General features: G+C 25.9%; 1 protein-coding gene across 5 annotated transcripts in view; it reads right to left on the bottom strand.

The window, feature by feature from the left end:
- LOC127282478 (uncharacterized) overlaps positions 1-26,958 on the bottom strand; it is a 107,327-nt gene that overhangs the window by 47,954 nt on the left and 32,415 nt on the right. For all 5 annotated transcript variants that reach the window (XM_051306737.1, XM_051306742.1, XM_051306738.1 and 2 more), the window contains exon 2: positions 4,634-4,852. In XM_051306737.1, the coding sequence (XP_051162694.1) occupies positions 4,634-4,832 (199 nt within the window). In that variant the 5' untranslated portion in view covers positions 4,833-4,852. The remainder of the gene's footprint in view (positions 1-4,633; positions 4,853-26,958) is intronic.

The raw sequence follows: 26,958 nt of genomic DNA, 5'->3' as shown, positions 1-26,958 counted from the left end.
TGAACTTATAAAAATACTTCAGTATTAATTTTTATTATACTATAAATAATTATATTTATAGTCCACTCAATTTCCGAAGGCGGAAATTACAATTATAATAAAAAAATAACAATTAATAAAAAAAATAACATTTAATAAAAAAAAATAACAATTAATAAAAAAAATTATAATTAATTACAATTCGTAAAAGAATTGTAACAAATTATAATAAATTTGACGCAATCTAAAGAAAGGGACCTTAGAAGCAAGAAATTATAGGTTATGTTTGCAATTTTTGAAATGAAAATACAAAAAAGGATCGTCATAATATAAATCATTGATATTTATGTCGTCATTGCAACTAAAATATTTAATAAACACTGATTTTAATTTGCAATTAAAAAAATATACTTTCAGAAAAAATTAAAACAAACATAACCTCAAAGTAATTTGCTTCTATAAGGTCACCTTCAGATCGTGACACAAATATAATACAAAAATTGTAATAAATTATTATTATTATTATTATTATTATTATTATTAAGAAAATGAAAATTAATTATTATTGTTTATAATAATACTTTCTAATTTACCGTTTAGAAATGGATTGAAAAAAAAAATATTTTCTTTACTATATATAAAGGAATATAAATTATGCTTTATCGCAGGTATATATGAAATACACATTAAAAGATAGTTTAAAGTACGACTGTTTAACCTCTGACCGTCGACACATACATAATCTGATAAATGAGCATTATGTTGCGCCTCTTCTTCGCAAAAAAAAGAGAGACAGAGAGAGAGAGAGAGAGAGAGAGAGAGAGAGAGAGAGAGAGAGAGAGAGAGAGAGAGAGAGAGAGAAGCACAACACAGTCAAATTTGCATTTTCCCCCTCCCTTATAAAAATATCTGTTACTATTACAATATTTTTCTATGATAAATTACAAATTTAAATTTTTAACAATAAATTGGATGATAAATATAAATTATAACGAATTTCCACTGATTCAAATTTTCATTAAAAAAAAAAAAATAAGGGATATAGTTCCGAATAGCACATACCTCCGATTTCAATAAAACTTAGTATCCCTACGTAATTTGGTGCGCTGATTACCAAAATCATAGTGAAAATTGGCGGAAATTTAATTATCATGGTAAAAACCATAAAAAACACCATAAAATCATGGTTTTTTTCGATTATCTCGTAAAAAACAAAAAACTTCGAAAAAAGTTTTAGACGAAAGTTGTAGATCTCTAAAAAACACACATTTCATGTTTTATGCATTTTTTACCAAAAGTCATTATTTTTCGAGAAAAACGCAAAATAGTAAACACGGCCTTCGGCCGCGTAAGGTACTGCTCGCTTCTCTTTTTAAGAAATCTTGGCGAGAGGGGGTGGATGTGTCCGAAAGTAATTTGCAGAAATTGTGGGGTGGAGTCTACAGCAGCGGTAAACGCAAAATAGTAAACACGGCCTTCGGCCGCGTAAGGTACTGCTCGCTTTTCTTTTTAAAAAAACCTTGGCGAGAGGGGGTGGATATGGCCGAAAGTATTTTGCGGAATTCGTTGGATCCTGAGTAATGGTGAATATGATAATTTCTGCAAATTACTTTCGGACACATCCACCCCCTCTCGCCAAGATTTCTTAAAAAGAGAAGCGAGCAGTACCTTACGCGGCCGAAGGCCGTGTTTACTATTTTGCGTTTTTCTCGAAAAATAATGACTTTTGGTAAAAAATGCATAAAACATGAAATGTGTGTTTTTTAGAGATCTACAACTTTCGTCTAAAACTTTTTTCGAAGTTTTTTGTTTTTTACGAGATAATCGAAAAAAACCATGATTTTATGGTGTTTTTTATGGTTTTTACCATGATAATTAAATTTCCGCCAATTTTCACTATGATTTTCGTAATCAGCGCACCAAATTACGTAGGGATACCAAGTTTTATCGAAATCAGAGGTATGTGCTATTCGGAACTGCACCCAAAATAAGTAAAGCTTTATTCCACGGCAATTAGGAATCATTTATCAAAATATTGTTTTTCAGGTGAGTCAGCAATGTGAGTATGGAAATTAGTAATAATGTTATTATTGCTTTATCGTAAACATATGAATAACAACTTCCGTTTCTATTTAAAAACAAAAAAAATTATTTAAACATTTTTTTTTTATAGAAATTATTTATTGAAAATATATATATATAAATCTCTAACCTTTAAAGTCAGCAACCGATGAATATACACTCCCGGAAAAAAAATTGATAAAAAAAGAAATTTGTTCATTCGCGAATTAAAAAATATGGGCACACCCTGAAGTTATTTAATAAAATTTTTTGATTAATTTTTGAAAAAAAAGAAGGTAACAGAAATTGAAAAAAAAATTATAAATTTTTCCAGTCAATTTTATCACGTCTAAACAGGTCAATACACGAATTGCAACTGATTGAAATATCTTTGGGATTTTCAATTCGCTAACAATGGTTTTATGGCTTAAGGTTACCTTTGTATGAATGTAAACATACAGCTCGTGATGCGCAGGTATAAAAAGATAATAAAATTCCGAAAATCCCCTCCTATATTGTATACAATTTCAAATAATTTAAAAATTATAATTTAAAATAATTTTAAAATTATAATTTAAAATATTACATTAGGTACTAATGCGGAAAATAATTATACTTTCTAGATTTTCAACTCGTGAAGGCAAAAAATTTTCTTTGAATTAAATATACTGTATTTTTTAATATGAAGACATTTTTTTTTTTTTTTGTTATAATTACACAACAAAATTTGTTTGATTCAAATAAATATGTAATTGATCTAAACAAAAATTTTGATTTATTTTAAATTAATTTTTCGATTAAAGAACAAGAAATTGATTAAGCCAAATAAAATTTTTGGTTAATGCAAACCAAAATTTTGGTTAATTAAAAATAGCAATACGTGTTTAATTGGTTGATTCAATCAGAATTTGGTTGCTTCAACCTCGGCTTTAACTAATTTGGTTCATTCAAACAAAATTTATTTGCTTCAACTAAACTTTTGTCGATTCAATGAGAATTATTATTTCCCTCAATCAAAATTTAGTTTAACCAAAATTTGGTTAACTCAATCAGAATTTAGTTAGTTCAACCAAAATTTGGTTAATTCAATGCTTCAACAGAAAATTTGGTTCATTCAATTAAAATTTATTTGCTTCAACTAAAATTTGGTCGATACAATCAGAATTTATTTCCCTCAATTAAAATTTAGTTAGTTCAATCAAAATTTGGTTATTTTAATCAAGATTTATTTGCATCAACTAAAATTTGGTTTATTTAATCAAAATTTAGTTCAATCAAAATTTAGTTGATTCAATTAGAATTTATTTGCTTCAACTAAAATTTGGTTTATTCAATCAAAATTTATTTGCTTTAATAAAAATTCGGTTGATTCAATCAGAATTTAGTTGCTTCAACCAAAATTTGGTTGATTCAAAAATTCAGTTAGTTCAACCAAAATTTGGTTAATTCAATCAGAATTTATTCGCTTCAACAGAAAATTTGGTTCATTCAATTAAAAATTTATTTGCTTCAACTAAAATTTGGTCGATACAATTAGAATTTATTTCCCTCAATTAAAATTTAGTTAGTTCAACCAAAATTTGGTTATTTTAATCAAGATTTATTTGCATCAACTAAAATTTGATTTATTTAATCAAAATTTAGTTCAATCAAAATTTAGTTGATTCAAAATTTAGTTGATTCAATTAGAATTTATTTGCTTCAACTAAAATTTGGTTTATTTAATCAAAATTTAGTTGATTCAATCAGAATTTATTTGCTTCAACCAAAATTTGGTTAATTCAATCAGAATTTATTCGCTTCAACAGAAAATTTGGTTAATTCAATCGGAATTTAGTTGCTTTAACCAAAATTTGATTGATTCAAAAATTCAGTTAGTTCAACCAAAATTTGGTTAATTCAATCAAAATTTATTCGCTTCAACAGAAAATTTGGTTAATTCAATCAGAATTTAGTTGTTTCAACCAAAAGGTTGATTCAATCAGAATTTATTTGCCTCAATAAAAATTTAGTTAGTTCAACCAAAATTTGGTTATTTTAATCAGAATTTATTTGTCTCAATTAAAATTTATTTGCTTCAACAGAAAATTTGGTTAATTCAATCAGAATTTAGTTGATTCATCCAAAATTTGGTTGATTCAAAAATTCAGTTAGTTCAACCAAAATTTGGTTAATTCAATCAAAATTTATTCGCTTCAACAGAAAATTTGGTTAATTCAAACAGAATTTAGTTGCTTCAATCAAATTTTGTTGGATTCAATTAGAATTTATTTGCTTCAATAAAAATTTAGTTAGTTCAACCAAAATTTGGTTATTTTAATCAGAATTTATTTGCCTCAATTAAAATATAGTTACTTCAACCAAAATTTGGTTAATTCATTCAGAATTTATTTGCTTCAACTAAAATTTAGTTTATTCAATCAAAATTTATTTGCTCCAATAAAAATTTTTGTTGATTCAATCAGAATTTGCTTAATTCAATCAAAATTTTTTATGTTTTCGTACAAATTTTGTTTTATAAATAAATTTAATTACTATTTTAGCATATATGTAATTGATTATAAAATATAGAAAAAAAAAAAAAAAAAATTACCTTGATTATGAGCCGGTGCAGGGGTGGCAGCAAGTGGTGGTGTAGCATGTGATTGTTGGCTAGGTGGTTGATTAGACTGCGCAGGTGCAAGGGGCCATAAAGCCGTGGTTCCTGCCGATGACTGCTGTCCCCTTGAAACCCCTGTGTCCCCCACGGGACGACTGCCTGTCCCACCTTGGGCCACGGGAGGGACCAACATTGGACCACACCCCCCCGAGGCTGTAATCAAAAATTCAAAAATCATTACACATTTTTTTCATTAATTAATAATAATATTCATTATTGTAACTAATATTATTATTATTATTATTGTTATAATAATATAATATAGGTATCAATAAAATAATGTTAAAAATATAAATGCGTAAAATTTTGCCTATAAAATAAATGAAACGGGGTAAAAAAAAGATGATTTCGCGAATTATGTTATAAGAGGACGTAGCGCCAGCAGAAATATATATATATATATATTATAATCTAAAAAGTGTGTGTGAGTGTAAAAGAACGGCACGAGATGTCTATGTGTGTGTATATATCTTAGAAACTACATTATGCTCGTCGACCTGTTGCCTACCCCCTTCTCTCTCTCTCTTTTCATCTCTTCTTTTCTGGTGGCCCTCACATTCTCTCAACCAGCTCGGCACTCATCCCTCCTCTATTCCCTTACATACAATGAACGGAAACTCGCGCGTTTCGACTCATCGAAAGAGGACCTCTTTTATCTTCCTCTCTTTTTCTCACTTATATTGTATATATATAATATAATCTCATCCTCTTTCTTCTTATTCGAAATTCTCTTTTTTTTTTTTTCATTTTTCATTCCATTTTATGTGTCTCTCCCTTCTATTACCTTGTATGTATATATATTCTTTTTAAAATTCTTTTGTGTATAGGAAAAAGTATATAAATAAAGGAAGAGAGAGAGAGACGATAAATTGAAATTCAGTTTTAATGCAATTTTTTTTTTATTATGCAAGGGATATGAGTTTTTTTTACTAATTGTTGCAATTTTTTTGTTTTGGAAAAAAAAGTTCTTTGGAAAAATTTTTGAAAAGAGGAAACTGTAATTTAATTTATGAGAATTAGTTCACTAATATTCAAATTAGTAAAAAATTTCAAATCATATTTGGTTATTTTTTAGTAAAACTTTAGAAAACAAAAATATTACTAAATTAAATAGTAAATATTACTAATTTCAATAGTAATATTACTAAATTAAATAGTAAATATTACTAAATTCAATAGTACTATTAGGTACTAAATTAAATAGTAATATTTTACTAAATTAAATAATAAAATTACTAAATTAAATAGTAAATATTACTAAATTCAACAGTAATATTACTAAATTAAATAGTAAAATTACTAAATTAAATAGTAAATATTACTAAATTCAATAGTACTATTAGGTACTAAATTATATAGTAATATTTTACTAAATTAAATAGTAAATATTACTAAATTCAATAGTACTATTAGGTACTAAATTAAATAGTAATATTACTAAATTCAATAGTACTATTAGGTACTAAATTAAATAGTAATATTACTAAATTAAATAGTAATATTTTACTAAATTAAATAGTAATATTTTACTAAAAACTAAGAGAAAAATTTAAACCAGTTTAAAATAGTAAACATTTCTACTAATTAGTAAAAAAAAACTAAATCGATTATTAATATTTTACTAAAAAATTAATGTTTTTACTAATTTTTAGTTATTTTTTTTACTAGACCTTTAGTAATTAAATTTAAATATAGTAAAAATTAGTAGTTTAATCAAATATAATATTTTAGTAAAAATTTGTGAATATTTGTGTTAATTTTTAGTTATTTCTTTACTAAAATTTTACTAATTAAATTAAACTAAATTTTAGTACTCTCTAAATCTGAATTAGTAAAAAATTTTAACTAATTTAAATTAGTGTCTCCTTTTGAATTAGTAAAATTTAACTAATTAATAATAAAAAAAAATTTCTGTAACTAATAATTATAGTTAAATTTAACTAATTAATAGTAAAAAAAATTTCCTGTACTAATAATTATAGTTAAATTTAACTACAATAATTAGTACAGAAATTTTTTTTACCATTAATTAGTTAAATTTTACTAATTCAAGGGCAAAAAGTAAGACACTAATTCAAATTATTTAAAATTTTTACTAATTCTAATTTCCTAAAAACCTTGAGTACTTACTCTCTCAATTTGAATTAGTAAAAATTTTAACTAATTTGCGAGTTTGAATCAGTAACCTATTTTTTGCTTCAAATTAGTAAAATTTAATTACATATAACTAATAGTAAAAAAAATTCTTTTTGCTACCGAATTAGTAAAATAATTAACTAATTTAAAAGCAAAAAGTTAGTCACTAGTTCAAATTAGTTAAATATTTTACTAATTTAAATTTAAAGAGTATAAAACTTAAATTACATAAAAATTTTAAATATCCATTTTTGAAAGAATCACTGAAAAAAAAGTCTGGTTAAAATAACCAGAATTCTGGTTAATCTAACCAGAATAAAAAGTTATATATACCCTTACTACTTTTTCTGGTTAAAAGTACTAGAAAATTTGGTTAAAAAATTCTGGTTAATTTTACCAGAATTTCAAGTTAATCTTACTAGAATTTCAAGTTAATCTTACTAGAATTTTTCTAGTTAAAAATTTTTGGTAAAAAAATTTCTGGTTGATCTTACCAGAAATTCTAGTTAATCAGAGAATTAATTAAATTTATTATTATTATATTATATTATAAAATATTATAAAATATGAATTAAAAAAATTTGTATTATGTACATATAAATGCAATCAAACAATAACACCTTTACACTGCAATTCTCTTAATAATGTTTATTTAAATATGATTATTCAGAACTAAAATTCTGATAAAACGTGTCAAGCACGTTTTCAACATAACCTTCAAACTATTTTCCACACGAACGGGTTTGCCGTTCGTCAACAATTTTTTCACTTATATTATAAAATTAATTAACCAACCTTTAAACAGATCTTTTAATTCTCCCAAACTCCAATTTTCCAGAGCTTGGTTAACTTTTTCATCCATTCTTGCGATCCGCACGATAAACTATTCGAAAAAGAACAACAGACGCTATGCAGTGTCCGCGAACGCGCGTTTTTAACCAGAATTATTTTAACCAGAATAATTTAACCATACTTATTTAACTAGAACTGTTTAGTCTTTTTAACTATATTTTCTTGTTAAAATAACTAGAAATTTTTTAACCAAACGCATCTAGTAACTTTAACCAGAACTTTTTTTTCAGTGAAAGAACTATTTTCCAAAACCTGAATAAGAATAAGAATTGAAATAAGAATACCGTCATCTTATTAGCATAAGAGAGAAGAAAAAAATAAATGCCGAGCGGAAAATGAGAATAGGATTATTATGTATATATTATATTCAAATACATGGAAAAAAAATTATTTAGCAAACTTTTTTAAAATTTTTTTATTCAAATTTTCCTCTTCAATAGAACACGAATAATTAAGTAAAAAGTTTTCGAGAGAAAAAAAAGAGAGTGAGAGGTGTTTCGATTTAATTTAACAATATTTTTCAATCGCGCCTCGTTAACTGCTTTCAGTGAATCTAATCATAAGTAGGTATATATGCGCGCTGTATAATCGACATTAATAAACATAGTGATTACGCGTTTCCGCGACCACCTCTCTCTCTCTATATATATATACAACCTATATATTAGCGTCAAATTGTATAAAAAAAAAAGAAATAATTTTTTTTTCTTTCTTTCTTCACTGCTATATGCATATATTATATTATTTTCCATAAGGCTCATTTCCTTAAATATGAATTTTTTATTTTTTACATATATATGTGTTCAAGTCATGCACCCGAGCTTAATTCGTGAAACGCGTGATGTTTATACATATGCAGCTGCAGACTCATTTTAATTTTTGCTTTAAAAAAAAAAAAAAAAAAAAAAAAAACTAAACTCGCGAAAATAAATGAACTGAAAACCCTGTGAATGGTGCGAGAACACTTCATATGACGTCAATTTTTACATATATGTTTTATTTATGAAAGCACCTTTAAAGGACGTTTTGTATAATTTTTTTTTATTTATTATATGTTTACTCTCTAAATTTGAATTAGTTAAAATTTTAACTAATTTGAATTAATGACTAACTTTTCGCTTAAATTTTATTAATTGATAGTACAAAAAAATTTACTATTTAATTTAATTTTACTAATTCGATAGTAAAAGAAATTTACTATTTATTTAAATTTTACTAATACGATAGTAAATTTTTTTTTACTATTTAGTTAAATTTTACTATTACTAATTTTTTGTTACTATTTAGTTAAATTTTACTATTAATAATTTTTTTACTATTTAGTTAAATACTAATTTGAAAGTAAATTTTTTTTACTATGTATTTAGTTAAATTTTACTATTACTAATTTTTTGTTACTATTTAGTTAAATTCTACTATTAGTAATTTTTTTTACTATTTATAGTTAAATACTAATTTGATAGTAAATTTTAATATTACTAATTTTTTGTTACTATTTAGTTAAACTTTACTATTACTAATTTTTTGTTACTATTTAGTTAAATTTTACTATTAGTAATTTTTTTTTACTAGTTAGTTAAATACTAATTTGATGGTAAAAAAATGTTACTATTTAGTTAAATTTTACTATTAGTACTTTTTTTTACTATTTAGTTAAATACTAATTTGATAGTAAATTTTTTTTTAATATTTAGTTAAATTTTACTATTAATAATTTTTTTTTACTATTTAGTTAAATACTAATTTGATAGTAAATTTTACTATTAATAATTTTTTGTTACTATTTAGTTAAATTTTACTATAAGTAATTTTTTGTTACTACATATTTAGTTAAATTTTACTATTAGTAATTTTTTGTTACTATTTAGTTAAATACTAATTCGATAGTAAAAAAATGTTACTATTTAATTAAATTTTACTATTAATAATTTTTTTTTACTATTTAGTTAAATACTAATTTGATAGTAAATTTTTTTTTACTATTTAGTTAAATTTTACTAATTTGATATTAAAAATTTTATTTTTACTAATTACTAAAATTTAACTAATTCAAAAACAAAAAATAAGTCACTAATTCAAAATAATTAAAATTGTTACTAATTCTCCAGAGAAAGTATTATAAAAAAATTTTAAGCCTCGTGTTTAACGTTACTGGAATAAAAAAAAATAGAGGAAGAGAGTATAAATATACGAAACTGCAAATCTCTCTCGTGTGTGCGGACATAATCTTTCTCTGATGACGACGTCATTATCCTGATTTTGTTGTGTGACGAGTTTTTATATAATCTGTCAGAAATTCCTATATATATATACTATAAAAGAAGGATACGCTAACATTTTTTTTCCAAACCCTAACCCTTGAAATAATTTTTTCACAAAAAAATATTAACCAATTTTTCTTAAAAGAAAAAATTTACCAAAATTTCCTTAAAAAAGAAAAAAAAAATTTTTTTAAATAAATCGAGAACTTTATATTTATATGTATACGAAAAAAAGGGGAAGGGGTAACAGGTTTTCAGGTTGGTATAATAAAGAACTATATAGGGGCCTATGAAACGTGACTACCTGACGATCAGGGGACCATAGGGATTAACTTTGGAAAACGTCGAACAGGTGTTTTTACAAATTGTCTCGTGTTCTGTATATTAACAGATTATTATCAATCGATTATCAATCAATAACTTTTGTATAGAAAAAAATTATTATTATTTTATTTTTCAAATTATATTGTAACCTAATTTTTTATGGGAAATTTAAAGTAATTTTTCCTATACATATACTTACAAAGTAAAATTTAAATTTTACGAAACATCTCCAGAAATAGAAAAAAAAAATTACTCCTGAAATAGTATTTTATTTTTACTATTTCAGGAGTAAACTTTACTATTTTAGGTAGTAATTTTTATTCCATTTCCGGAGCAAAAATTGCCTTTGGAAATTTTAGAATTTATTTTCTCAGTATAGTAATAAAATTATTTTATTTTCGTTAAATTTTTCATCGGAGAAAAATGGAAAAATGAATAAAGTAACTTTTACTATACTTTAAAAGTAAAACCAGAACTTTACGCAATTTCTGGCAATTTTTATTCCGGAAATAGTAAAATTTACTCCTTAATTAGTAAAAAAAAAATATTCCAAACATAGTAAATTTTACTATTTCAGGAGTAAAAATTGACAGAAATAATTTTTACTATTTCAAGAGTAAATTTTACTATTTCAGGAGTAAACATTGACACAAATAAATTTTACTATTTCAAGAGTAAATTTTACTATTTCTAGAGTAAAAATTGCCAGAAACTGCGGAGGCAGTTCCTGTTTTACTTTTAAACTATAGTAAAAATTACTTTATTCGTTTTTGCGTGTACTTTTCTTTATTAGAGTATAAAAAAATTTATTTGATTCAAATATTCGATTACTTGGCTAATATCAAATATTTACTTGAACAAAATAAATATTTATTTGATAGTAGCCAAGTAATCGAATATTTGAATCAAACAAATTTTGTTATACTCTAAAGAAAAAGACACGGAAAAAAATGGAAAAACGAATAAAGTAACTTTTACTGTACTTTAAAAGTAAAACTGGAACTGTCCGCAGTTTCTGTCAATTTTTACTCCAGAAATAGTAAAATTTCCTCCAAAAATAGTAAAATTTACTCCTGAATTAGTAAATTCGCAAATAATTAATAAAAATAGATTAAAATTTACAAAAATTTCTCTAAAAAATTTGATATTTTTTTTTGAAATGATTTTCACGCAATTTTACGATATATTTTATCGATGATTATAAAATATAGGGGCGTTGACACCACGAGAGGATAGAATTTTTTTTTTTTCCTCCTTCCTCGCGGCAATTTATTGAATTTACATACTTCCTTTTGGCAACAAAGTCTGACATAACATGGCGCATATTATAAATACACGAATAACTGAATTTAATTTTTTTTGAAAATTTACTCATAATTACTACGGGGTGATTTCAATTAAAATTATTAAATTTACTACAGGATGATTTTTATAATCCGAACCCCCTAAAAAATTTTTTTTTAATCTCTGTTAAACAAAAATAATTAAAGAAAAAAATTTCAAGGCCTGAAACAAAAATCACCCTATATATATATCTATATGAATTTTGCGTATAGATGAGAGAGCGTCGGACGCAAACGATTTATGTAGACGCAAACGTGAATGGCGTAGTAAATTTCAAGTATATATAAGGGTGCGGCCGGAAAACGGGCTTGATCTTGGACTTACTGCGCTTTAGGTGTCTCTATATATATATATTCTAGTATTATTTTTTTTCCTCTTTTTACTCGCATCGTGAGTGTATATAGTAAAAAAATATATATATATACACTTTCGGAATGTGCTATAGATAAGCATGCGTACTTTGGAGCTTATACACGAGATAGGATTACAGTCATGATAAAACTTATTTTTCTCTACACTATATATATTAGTCGCATGTGCGGCTAACCAACTCTCGCGACCAAAGATCCCGCAAGTTCATTTTTTTTTTTTTTATTTTATTTATTGTTATTTAGGTTCTTTTGACAAAACAAGATTGTGAAAATTTATATATCTAACTGTGTGGGTAAAAAAAATATCTATACCGTTATTTAATTTCAGTATGTACCATAAAAGGAGAAGACTATTTTTTATTGAAAACTAAAAAAAAATTTATTTGATTCAAATATAATCTGTTAGTTGACTATTATCAAATCTGTATTCTTTGCGGTATACAAATAATAAAGAAAATAAAAATTTATCTGTATCAATGGTACCAGAAATTGACAGAGTTCACTTTACTAAAAAGTATAGTAAAATTCACTTTACTCTGGTACTGGTGCCAATACCGCGCCAATTTTAATAGAAAAATAATTATTATTTTAATTAATTAAAAGTTATTTATATTAAATATGGAGAAATTATTGATTCGAATACACAAAAAATTAAAAGGCATAAAAAATAAGCTGCAATATGCTTATTATTTTAATCTAATTTTGCTTATTTTAATACCAAAATGGATTAAAATAATAAGCGTTGCACAGCTTATTTTAATGCCTTTTAATTTTCTGTGTAGTTTATTTGATGTAAACAAAAATTTATTGGGTCCAAATAAAAATTATTCAATTCAAATAAATATATAATTGATAATTTCGAATAAAAATCCAATAAAATAATATATTGTATTAATTAAAAATTTTGTTATCTTGACCAAAATTTGGTTGTACTAACTAAAGTTTGGTTGTACCAATTAAAATGTGGTTTTACCAACTAAAATTTGGTTGTACCAACTAAAATTTATCTGTACAAAAATTAAATGTGACAATATACCAACTAAAGTTTGGTAATACCAACCCTGGTAGAAAAAAATCATGGGGCTAGCTAGCACTGCTAGACTCCATAGTGGCGCTTATGTAATCTAGCGGTGCTAGCTAGCGCCACGATTTTTTTCTACCAGGGTTAAAATGTGGCTTTACGAACTAAAATTTGCTTATATACCAATTAAAATGTGGTTTTACCAACTAAAATTTGGTTGTACCAAGTAAAACGTGGTTGTAGCAACTAAAATTTGGTTGTACCAACTAAAATTTAGCTGTAAAAATTAAAATGTGGCAATATACCAACTAAAGTTTGGTAATACCAATTAAAATGTGGTATTACCAACTAAAATTTGGTTGTACCAACTAAAACGTGGTTGTAGCAACTAAAATTTTGTTGTACCAACTAAAATTTGACAACCAAAATATATAAATAATATTATATTAATAATAATACCTATAATAATAACAAAAACAAAATAATACTCATTATATAGATAATAATAATTTATAATAATTATTATAATATAATACAGCGTAATAATAGAGACAATATAATATATAGGTATATAACACAGATAATAGCCGCAAGTAACCGATTATTTGAACCAACTAATTTTTTTTATCAGTGTGTATCATATGGAACATAGGAAATATTCTTTAAGAATTAAAATTGCCATGGATTTAAAAAATATATATATATATTGTTTTATATAAAATAAAATATTAAAAAATATGAGTTTCAAATTGCACGCATAATAATATTCAATGAAAATTTAAAATAAAAAATTTAATGTGTACGACGATGAAACTAGTATATAAATATATTTATAATGAAAATTCTTCGTACTCGGCAAAATATTCACTTGACGCCTTATTTAGTTTTATGTTTCACTAGATTCCAGCAATTATAACAACCGTCTCAGTTAATTGCACCCGATAATAATTCATGCCGTTAATAACAATTTTAACCTACTCTGCGAAATATGAGAAAGCGTATATGACAATTTTTTGATTTTTTACACTAAAAAAAGCGTATATACAAAATCATTCATTTTCAGCGAATTTTTTGCAAACTTCCAAATAACAATAACAAATATGACAATAATAATAATAATAAAGTAAAAAAAAGTATTGCTAAATCAAATAGTAATTTTACTAAAAAATTAGTGGAAATTTCTACTTATTTTTAATTAAACAGTAAAAAAAAAAACTATTACTAAATATATAAAATAGTAATTTATTTGAATTAACTAATTTATATTTAAACCAATAATTTCTGTACTTGAAACAAATACCATTTAATTGCGGTTCAAATAATAATTGTTTAATATAAATAAATATTTATTTTATAGTAGTCAATTAACTAATTGTTTAATATAAATAAATATTTATTTTGTAGTAGTCAAGTAACCGAATACTTAATACAGATAAATATTTATTTGATAGTATATTAGAAAAGTAACCGATTATTTAATACAAATAAATATTTATTTGATAGTAGAAAAGTAACCGATTATTATTTAATACAAATAAATATTTACTTGATAATAGTAAAGTAACCGATTATTAGAATCAAATAAATTTTTTTTTCCAGTAGTATACACAACATTGTCTCAAATAATGAGAGGCACTTTGGATGTAATTTTTCCTAGGAATGAGAAATATAGATATATTTAATGAATGTACTTGGAAGGAAAGAGAGGTTGATTATCACTCTGTCGTAAAAGTTGTCAATTTGATAAATCTCGAGAAAAGAATGACAACATCACCATTAAATCCTGAGGGATATATATATATATAATATAAACGGACTTAGCCATCAAGGAATGTCGTTTCTCCTGAGAGTCGTTTAATTGTTATCGACCAACCGTGAAATCAGTGACGGCGCGCAACGATCTGCTTTTGTTTCTTCTTCTCCTTCTTGCATTATAATTTTAAAGGCAGAGAGGAAAAATTATATTTAAAAAAAAAAAACGTCTAGTTCTACTCCACAGTAATTTTGATAATTGAATGACCTTCGAGAAAAACGAGGCGTTGATCTGACACTGTTCCTATAATATATACCGATATGAATAAATATACTACACAAAAAAAGAATTTAAATTTCTGATAGGAAATGAAGAAATTATTTGTTGTCTTAACCAAAATTTGGTTGTACCAACTAAAGTTTGGTTGTACCATTTGAAATGTGACTATACCAACTAAAATTTGGTTGTACCAACTAAAATGTGGCTGTAGCAACTAAAATTTGGTTGTACCGAATAAAATTTAACTGTACAAATTAAAATGTGGCAATATACCAACTAAAGTTTGGTAATACCAATTAAAATGTGGCTTTACGAACTAAAATTTGCTTATAAACCAATTAAAATGTGGTTTTACCAACTAAAATTTGGTTGAACCAACTAAAATGTGGTTGTACCAACTAAAATTTGTCTGTACAAATTAAAATGTGATTGTACCAACTAAAATTTGGTTGTATCAACTAAAATTTGGCTGTACAAATTAAAATGTGGCAATATACCAACTAAAGTTTTGTAATACCAATTAAAATGTGGCTTTACGAACTAAAATTTTCTTATATACCAATTAAAATGTGGTTTTATTAACAAAAATTTGGTTGTACCAACTAAAATGTGATTGTAGCAACTAAAATTTGGTTGTACCAACTAAAATTTGGCTGTAAAAATTAAAATGTGACGGTACCAATTAAAATTTGGTTGTACCAACTAAAATGTGGTTGTAGTAACTAAAATTTGGTTGTACCAACTAAAATTTGGCTATACCAACTAAAGTTTGGTTGTACCATTTGAAATGTGGCTGTACCAACTAAAGTTTGGTTGTACCATTTGAAATGTGGCTGTACCAACTAAAATTTGGTTGTACCAACTAAAATTTGGCTGTACCAACTAAAGTTTGGTTGTACCATTTGAAATGTGGCTGTACCAACTAAAGTTTGGTAATACCAATTAAAATATGGCTTTACCAACTAAAATTTGCTTATATACCGATTAAAATGTGGTTTTACCAACTAAAATTTGGTTGTACCAGTGAAAATTTCGTTGTACCAACTAAAGTTTGATTAGAACAACCAAAATATTGTTGAAGCAGGAAAAAAAATTTAATTGTCCTTAATCAAAATGTTTTGTTATAAAATCAAACCATTTTTTTTCACTGATACTATTTTTAGAATCCAGAATTGTTACAATAAAATTTTGTTGTAACTACTAAAAATTTATTGTTGTAATAAATTTGTAAAATATTTGTCTTCCGGTTATGAATAAATAAAATCTGTTAATGAAATCCTAATGAAAAGCGGAGATATACAATATATGCGCAATAAAGAGGAAAACTCGTCTGCAAATGCAATAATACATATATATAAAGCCAAAGAACCCGATTCTAAGATCGGGTCCATTCTGAATCCCTGCTCTCTTTCAATTTACTGGAAGCTTCTTCTTCACTCCTTTTCACGTTTACACACATATACACATACTATAAACCTGACGTATATATATATAGAAGAGAAAAACGAACATGAAATAAAACAAAAGAAAGAGAGGAGAAAAGAAAAAGAATCGACTACGCGACGACGACGAAAGAATGAGAAGAAGAGAAATGGAAGACGAGCTACTGTTTAAACGATTCTACTCTGTTACTTTTCGAAACTTAATACCGCGACTTCAGTTTTAAACCGAAAAGGGTTGGTATATATGCATTTTGCTTCCCTTCTTTTTCAAACGTAATGTAAGACTCTCTCTCTCTCTCTCTCTCTCTCTCTCTCTCTCTTGCATTTTACGTTTAAGGGTAATGCAATGCACACATGAAATGCGGAATAAGATAACGTGAAAATTATTGCCAGACATGCGCAGATAAGGAAACGGAGGGAGATAGGAGGAGGAGGAGGAGAAAAAAAAGAAGGGAAGAAGAAACTTTTTTTTTCCCTATGTTAATGATGAGAACGCAAAAAAAAGAAGAAGTTTTATAATTAATTTTTAAGTACAATTTCACGTGCGAATGTTGTGCGGGAGAGGAAACTACTGACTGATACTAAAAACTAGTAGTTATTAGTAGAAAAATACTAGTTATAGTGGAAAAAAAAACTATTAATAGTAGAAAACTACTACTACTACAACTACTTATATTAGAAAAATACTATATCAAGAATAGAAAACTACTAGTTAATAAAAGAAAAACTATTCATAGTAGAAAAATACTATGAAGAGTAGAAAACTACTAGTTATAAGTAGAAAAATACTATTTAATAGTAGAAAAAACTAGTTTATAGTAGATAAATACTAACTCTTACTAGAACTACTATGTTAATGACAGAAAAATACTTAGAAAACTAGTACTTGTAGTAGAAAAATAGTATTAATAGTATAAAACTATTAACTGATAATAAAAACTTATGGTTAATAGTAGAAAACTACTAGTTAATAAAAGAAAAATACTATTGATAGGAGAAAACTACTACTTACAGTAAAAAACTACTATATTAATAGTAGAAAACTACTAGCTAATAAAAGAAAACTACTAATTGATGCTAAAAACTTCTAGTTAATAGTAGAAAAATACTATGAAGAGTAGAAAACTACTAGTTAGTAGTAGAGAATACTAGTTTATAGTAAAAAAAAACCACTATTGGTAGTAGAAAACTACTAATTGATACTAAAAACTACTAGTTAATAGTACAAAATCATTATTAACAGTACTACTTGTTATTAATAGAATAATACTATTTAGTAGTAGAAAAATACTAGTTTATAGTAGATAAATATTAACTCTTACTAGAAGTACTATGTTAATGACAGAAAAATACTTAGAAAACTAGTACTTGTAGTAGAAAAATAGTATTAATAGTATAAAACTATTAACTGATAATAAAAACATATGGTTAATAGTAGAAAACTACTAGTTAATAAAAGAAAACTACTAATTGATGCTAAAAACTTCTAGTTAATAGTAGAAAAATACTATCAAGAGTAGAAAACTACTAGTTAGTAGTAGAAAATACTAGTTTATAGTAAAAAAAAAACCACTATTGGCAGTAGAAAACTACTAATTGATACTAAAAACTACTAGTTAATAGTACAAAATCATTATTAACAGTACTACTAGTTATTAATAGAATAATACTATTTAGTAGTAGAAAAATACTAGTTAATAGTAGAAAACTACTATTGATAGAAAAATACTAACTGATACTAAAAATTACTATTAATAGTAAAAAAAAAGTTATTGGTAGAAAAATACTAGTTAATAGTAGAAAACTGTTGAATGATATATTAAAAAAAAACTGCTAAAACATGAATGAAAATGACTAAAGCGTTTGTGATTTAGGCCCTTAATCGAAAAGTCGTTTGCACACTCCTCTCGGGTTATATTTCTAAGGTAAGACAGAAGCTACTAAATACCTTCGCACATAAGGTATGTTGATTAACGGATTCCAGACATATACAAACGCTTCTGTGCACATGCATTTTGCATTAAGGGGACAATATGTCACCTCTCATGAATTTATAATATATCAATTTTTTTCCTATGGTGAAAAAAAAATTGTTTTGCGGATTATATATACAAAACAAGGAAAAATATATGGATTTTCAAAAATGTATCAGAAATTTCAATATTTGATTTTCAAACAAAAGAAAAAAAACCATTTTTCGAATTTTCACTATACTGTTGCGCTCATATCTTTATTCTGAAAAAGTGTTTCATTAAATTTGAAAATGAAAATCAATATTTCAATAATACCCGTTGGCGTAAATTTGCAAATCCGATCCAAACTATATATATATGTACATCGATTATTATTTTCAAACTCACATGCCTGAAGGTAATATAAGGGCGATCACGAAATATTTGATTTTTCACATTCTTCATTATTTTTATATCGAGAATAATATATACATACATTTTTCCCGTGTTATTTGAATATCAATTTTCAAGATCCATTAAATATTTTTTTATAAATATGTTTTTGTTTAAGTAGAAAGCATTTTTTTTTATCCTAACGCGTTAAATTTTACAAAATTAATCGCAAAAAAAATTCTAATTTTTCGAATTTTAATTTGCCCGAATTTTTAAGACGCCGAATTTTTATTTGCCCGAAATTAGAATATGACCGAACAATAAACAATCGACAGAAAGATTGTTCGGTCATTTTGTAATTTCGGACAAATGAAAATGTGGCGTCTTAAAAAAATTCGTACAAATAAAAATTCAAGCAAATTAAAAATTCGGAGAGCTAAAAATTTTGATAAATTAAAAATTCATATAAAAATAAATTTTGTCAAAAACGAATTTATCTGAATCGAATTTTTTAAATTACAAAACTTCCAACTCACCGAATTTTAATTTGACCGAACTTTTATTTGTACAAATTATTAATTGACAGAATTTTTATTTGTCCGAAATTTGAAAATGACCGAACAAACAATCAACAGAAAAATTGTTTAGAATTTTTAATAAGTCGAATTTTTATTTGTCCGAAATTAGAAAATGACCGAATAAACAATCGACAGAAAAATTGCACCCGAAATCTTTCTGTCGATTGTTTGTTCGGTCATTTTCTAATTTCGGACAAATAAAAATTCGGCTTATTAAAAATTCCCAAACAATCTTTTTGTTGATTGTTAATTCGGACATTTTCTAAATTCGGACAAATGAAAATTCAACGTCTTCAAAAATTCGTACAAATAAATAAAATTCGGACACGAGGTTTATTCGAATTAGAGAACAAATCTCGACCTTTTTTTCGCATGACTTAAATATATACCTATATATATATACAATAAAAAAATGACGTTATAAAGATTGTGTTCCTCAGTTGGCAGGGATTTCTTTTTAAATCCTGAACACATATCCCGAGAGCCGATATGATAATGGTATAAGTGTGTATGTGTGTGTGTGTTGAACACATGCACGCGTGTGTCAGGGGTCGTGCTCTAGACTGTCGGTCGATATACTAGGCTGGTCTATGGGTGGGGGGAGTTTTCAGTGGGAGGGGGTGGTGGATTCGGTTTTACGAGTTAAGGGAGGGAGAGAACAGAGAGGGAGAACAAAACTGGCTGTCATTTCCACCCACATCCCCACATCATCCCCTGGAGAGTTCTGTGACTCTGAATCTATATATATTTCTAAAATATTGCAAGCAAATACATATATATAGTACATATAGCCAACTAGCTAGAACACAACAGAAAAAAAAAATTAAACGTTAATACCGAACCGAAAATCGTTTTTTGGTGTTTAAAACGAAAAAAAAAGAAATATACTTTTTATATAGAAAGAAAAATATTCTCTCACAAATATTTCTTGTGTAGAAATATTTCACGTTTGTGTACATTTATGTTTGTAAAGGTTTTCTGCTTAGGCACTGTATAGTTGAAATATACTGAAACTAGCAAGAAATGTAACTCTACGTCCAACGAGTTTCTAGATACTTAAACTATAATGAAACTATCTAGTTTCTAGATAGTTAAACTATATGGAAACTATACAGTTATTGGGTCTTTTAACTATTTTGAAACTATTTAGTTTCTGGATACATAAACTGTATTAAAACTATCTAGTTTTTAGGTACTTAAACTACATTGAAACTATCTAATTTCTAGATACCTAAACTATATGAAAACTCTCTAGTTTCTAAATAGTTAAACTATATGAAAACTATAAACATTATTTAGAAGAATCAGGACAGTTTTACTGTCTAGTTTCAAGATATTTAAACTACATTGAAACTATCTAGTTTTTAGATAACTACTATATCTAGTTTCTAGGTACTTAAACTATATTGAAACTATCCAGTTTTTATACCGTTCAAATATCTAGAAACTATCTAGTTTCTAGGCACTTAAACTATATTTAAACTATCTAGTTTCTAGATACTTGAACTGTATAAAAACTATATCTAAACTATCTAGTTTCTAGGTACTTAAACTATATTGAAACTATCTAGTTGTTAGGTACTTAAACTATATTGAAACTATCTGGTTTTTAGGTACTTAAACTATATTGGAACTATCTAGTTTCTAGATAGTTAAACTATGTGAAAACTATAAACATTATTTAGAAGAGCCAGGACAGTTTTACTGTCTAGTTTCTAGATACTTAAACTACATTGAAACTGTCTAGTTTTTAGATAATTAACTACTATATTGAAACTATCTAGTTTCTAGGTACTTAAACTATATTGAAACTATCTAGTTTCTAGATAGTTAAACTATATGGAAACTATTTAAAAAGAAAAAATCCTGATTTGGAACAGCGATATGTTTCTCTAGAATAGAAAAAAATTGTCCCTGCTTTAAAGAAACATTTCGCTGTTATAGTGAAACTTATCGCTAATCTAGGTGAACAATTTTTTTTTTCCGCGTGTATATTATACAATTTGAAGTTTATAACTTATATGCGAGAATTCGTTCATCTCTTGCACTCATTTTTTATTTACGATGAGAAAAAATGCATAATTAATGAGAAGATAGAAAGTGCTCAACTCTCTGACATATTATATATTGAAGAACGCGACATGCGGTAAGCATCCTCTCGCGTATACAAGAAATTGATGATTTGGGTGAACGGAAATTGAAGACATTATAATATTCTAAACGTTCTTGGAATTTCAAAAAAGGTCATTATTAAAAAAAAAAACGCATACATATAGCGGAGCAAAGTTTTAACATATACAAACATATGGTATATCACCACACATTGAAAAAATATATTTTAAAAAAATAGATAAAATGCCACAAAAAAAACAGAACTTATTGGTTCTCTAGGGAAAGAAACTTTTTTAAAGTTCTTATGAATAATTTCATATAGAAGAAAAAAGTCTTATATTCTTTTACGGAAAAAGTTTCTAAGAAAAAACTTATGTATAAAACAAAAATAGTTCTTTTTTCAAAAACTAAAAAATTTTTACAAAAAATGGTTAATTATAACGTCAAGAAAATTTTTTGACTAGGAAATTTTTTTAATTTTTCAGTTACTATTTTTTTATTTATATCGGGTATATAAAGGATTATTAAGAGGCAATATCGCGAATCATCAAACGAAACGATTAACACGTCGTCTATTCGTTCGGTTTTTACGAGACACAGGGGCCCCCCTTTCGTATAGTACTATAAACACTATATACTATATATACTAATTTATAAATAGATATCGTAACGCATAATATATATATATATATATACAAGTCAGATTTCTGTATTTACTATGCATATTTCTGCGGTTATCGTATGCACGTGTTTTTGCTTCATTCATGAAAGGTTTTTCCTCTTTCCACCTTATATGAATTACGATGTGACCTCGCTTCTCAATCGTCCACTCTGCCTTTTACTCTTTCGAGCAAACACCAGAGGAGAGTCACTCCCTCCTCCTCCTCTAACTCACTCTTTCCTTCTTTTTTTCCTCTCTCTCTCTTTTTTTATTGTCTTTTTTTTTCTCATTCGGTCAAAGCCCACACATTCTCCATATAATTTCCTGCCTTTTCTCCGCGAGATAACATTCTCGTAAAAATTTTGGGACAGATTAGAATTTAAAAAAAAACATATGCTATTGTATATAACAAACATTTTTTTACATATAATTTATAAAAATAATAATAATAAAAATAGGTACTCTCTAAATCTGAATTAGTAAAAATATTTACTAATTTGAATTAGTGACTCACTTTTTGCTTCTGAATTAGTTAAATTTTACTAATTGTTAGTAAAAGTTACTAATAATTAGTAAAGTTTAACTAATTCAGAAGCAAAAAGTGAGTCACTAATTCAAATTAGTAAACATTTTTACTAATTCAGATTTAGAGAGTACTAATAGTAACTATAATATAATATTAATAATAATAATTATAATAATAGTAATAATAATAATAATAATAATAATAATAATAATAGTAATAATAATAATAATAATAATACTAATAATAATTATAATACAATATTAATAATAATAATTATAATGATAGTAATAATAATAATAGTAATAATATATTATTACCATTACTTATAAATATTATTGTATAATTATACAAAATTTTTTCTTTTTGAAAATTATTAAAAACAAATATCATAAACTGCATATGTTACTTGAAAATCATAAAGTAGAATATTAAAAAAGGTAATATAAAAATAATTAACCCTTTTAAATAAAATATTATGAGAGACATAAACGAAAAATTGAATAATAAATTTTAAAAGAATCAATAAAGAGGAATTTATATATATATATGTATATATATATGATTTTAGTGAGGGAAATTTTTTTTTTTTTTAATCAAACAATAATGTTACTAAAGAAATTTTTTAAATTCCACTAAAAATGACTGGAAAAATTTTATCGATCTCTTTCTATATATACATATATATATATTTTGATTATTAAAATGCAATTTCATCAACAGACCATGAATTTTGGAATTGCTAAGCAACCCGCAAAAAATTCATCAACGTGAACAAAGCTTTTAGACTCGAATGACGTTTGATGATAAATATCTTTTGAAGATTGATGAAATATTAATCCATCATATATATATAAGAAATGAATTCATATTTTTTTCTGTATATTAAAACCTATTTTCTTTTTTATTAATCAATCTAATGCGACGGAAAAGTAGTAGTAGAATTTTTATTCATTATTCCCCTTTCTATTCCTTAAACTTTTTTTTTTAGAAAATTTTACAAAGAAAAAAATTTCAGGTACTGAGAATCGAACCCGCGACCCTAATACTCGCAGTCGGGTAATTTAACCACCTATAACTATGAACTATTTAAATCAGATAACGCGAAATATTTCCCCCAAGTTTTTGTCATTTCCTATTTTATTTCTTTGGATTTATAATTTTTTTTTGTTATTGTTTGGTTTTCAATTTTTTTATATATATTTTACAAGGATAAAAAAATGGTTATAAATCAATGTGTGTAGGTCACATATATATATATACACTCCTCTGTAATACGCGATAAATCGTTGATAATGAAGGGAAGAGAAAATCGCCGCTCGATTTTTCAACGGTTCTGCCGTCACTCTTCGTTTCCGGTCGGCCCGTATGCAGACGAGTGAATACGCACAAATACGATGGGATATTTATTTATGCGCGCGTCCCTATGTACGTACGAACGCACCCACCTAAATGGAAATTTTTCACCGACAAAGACTGTTAGGGATATCTCGATTACTGTCACCGGGATTACTCCAGAGATTTAGATTGACTTCACGTAGTAAATAACGCATTTTCAAACTGTTTAGTTTCTAGATAGTTTAAATATTTTGAAACTATACAGTTTCTAGATAATTAAACTCAATTAAAACTATCTTGTGACTAGATACTTGAAATCTAAGGAAAAGTATTTCAAAACTATCTAGTTTCTAATATACTTAAACTATTTGCCAAGTATCTAGTTTCCAGATAGTTTAACTGTATAGAAACTATTTCGAAACTATCTAGTTTCTAGATACTTAAACTGTAAGGAAACTATATGGAAACTGTCTAATTTCCAAAAAAATTCAAAATGTTTTGAAACTATTTAGTTTCTAGATAAACTACATTAAAACTATCTAGTTTTTAGATACTTGAACTGCATTGAAACTATTTAGTTTAAGGATACTTGAACTATAAGGAAACTATATGGAAAGTATCTATAGTTTCTAAAGTACTAAAGCTATTTTGAAACTGTCTAGTTCCTAAGATACTAAAACTATTTTGAAACTATCTACTTTCTATAGATATTTAACTATATTGAAACTGTTCAGTTTATACATACTTAAACTATATTGAAACTATCTAGTCTCTGGATCCTTGAACTATCAAGAAACTATATGGAAACTATTTAGTTTCTAAAATACTTAAACTATTTATAAACTATCTAGTTTCAGGATTCTTAAACTGTATGGAAACTATATCAAAACTGTCTAGTTTCTAATATACTGAAACTGTTTTGAAAATGTCTAGTTTATAGATACTTAAACTATATTAGAACTATCTAGTTTCTAGGTACCTAAACTATATGGAAACTATGTGGTTTCTAGGTATTTTAACTACATTGAAACTATCTAGTTTCTAGGTACTTAAACTATATGGAAACTATGTGGTTTCTAGGTATTTTTACTAGTTTCTATCTAAACTATCTAAACTATCTAGTTTCTAGGTACTTAAACTATATGAGAACTATCTGGTTTCTAGGTACTTAAACTACATTGAAACTATCTGGTTTTTAGGTACTTAAACTATATGGAAACTACCTACTACATCTACAGATTAGTAGGAAAGTCCATACCAGTTTTACTATCTAGTTTCTGAGCAGTTCAACTATATGGAAACTATTTAGAGCCTCTAGATGATTTAGAAAGATAAGTATTTATACACTATTCAGTTTCTAAATACTAGAACTATATAGAAACTATCTTGCCCCCAATACGGATTATTCAAAAATAGCTTTCGAATAGGTTTCCTAGGCAGAGACTATTAAGTTTCTCAATGAAAAAGTTTTAATGACTCTTCCAAAGTGAAACTAAACAAAACCTACTTTATTCCTTGCGATAAAAAACAGCCTCTATAAATACAAAAAAGAAATACCAAAATATAAAAGTGTACCAAAAAAATAATTAAACTATAAAAATATTAAAAATTAAATTAAAGATAAAAAAAAAAAATTATAAAGACACCCGTTATATACGACGAATAGAAACCAGAAACTATCGGGGAAACCAAAAGAGTATAGAACGCGATCAAGGCAAGTGGTGTATTACGAAATTTGTTGTAACTGGAGCCAACAGGGGTTGAAACTTCGGAATTGCGAAATCCCCCGGACGTTCAATTAGTGCCTGCGAGTAACATTATATCCGCGGGGATAGACATGTATATATATTTAGTATATATATATATATATAGAAGAGTCCTGCCTGCCTAAAATACTTATACATAGTCCGAGGTTACGTTATAAGCTTTCCATGTGTACCATGCGTCATCCACATTGACATGGCCTTAATATATAAGGAAAAAAAAGAGAGTCCAAAAAAAAACGAAGAAAGAGAAATCTCCGAAACTCGCAAAGAATAAGTACCCTTTGGGGTGTTCCGGAAAGCTTATCACTAACCCGCGCGTTGCCAGGATATAACAGCTCTCGACCCTTAAAATAATCTCTCTTTCTCTATTTTGTCTTTTAATGTCCCTCTAACCATCTCATTATGTCCCCTCAAAACTATATGTCCTCTGATCGGCATATTTTTTTCAGAAAAAAATTTCTCTTTACTTTTTCTATTTTAATTTAGAATTTTAGAAATATTCACTTTTTTAAAAAGACGAATTTAATTGTCATAATTAAATAATAATTTAATTAAAATTATGAAAATTTAAATTTCGCGCGCCTAATATCTTCTTTACCGACAGTACATAGATTGGAAAAATATAAATTTGATACATTGGCCGTATATCCCTACAAATTTTTTATCCGTTTCTTTGTGCATTATAATTCACAGAAAAAACGCTGGGTAAATTTTGTTGCGGGTAATTTTCACCAATGCTAATTCACAAGAGACGGTGGCGCCCTCAACTAGGATAAAATTTGTTGCAGGTAATTTTTATACCGATTTTGGGGTAAAAATTCTACTTTTTTTTCGTGTGAATTATTATTTTTTTGATTAGTTGATTTTAAAAATCGCGCCAAAATCTTTTTATTATTTCTTCGGATAAAATTGAAAATTCTATTAAAATTGATTTGAAAAATTATAGTTTAAATTTCCCGCGCCTAATATCTTCTTTACCAACTGAACATAGATTGAAAAAACATATAGAAAACAAATAGAATAAATTCGACACAAAAATAATTCTTTCAAAAAAAATTCTAAACTAATGATTTTTTTTTTAAACTTCCCATCAAATTAAATAATTTCAAAATTTTATTATTCGCGCGCACTTTAAAAAAATAAAAATACATTT

Source organism: Leptopilina boulardi, unplaced genomic scaffold (genome assembly GCF_019393585.1).
Source record: "Leptopilina boulardi isolate dan_hultmark-lab unplaced genomic scaffold, ZJU_Lbou_2.1 LbouV2_30, whole genome shotgun sequence".
Classification (NCBI taxonomy): Eukaryota; Metazoa; Arthropoda; class Insecta; order Hymenoptera; family Figitidae; genus Leptopilina; species Leptopilina boulardi.
Note: the sequence above shows the minus strand (reverse complement) of the source record. Positions and strands in the feature narration are given on the sequence as shown.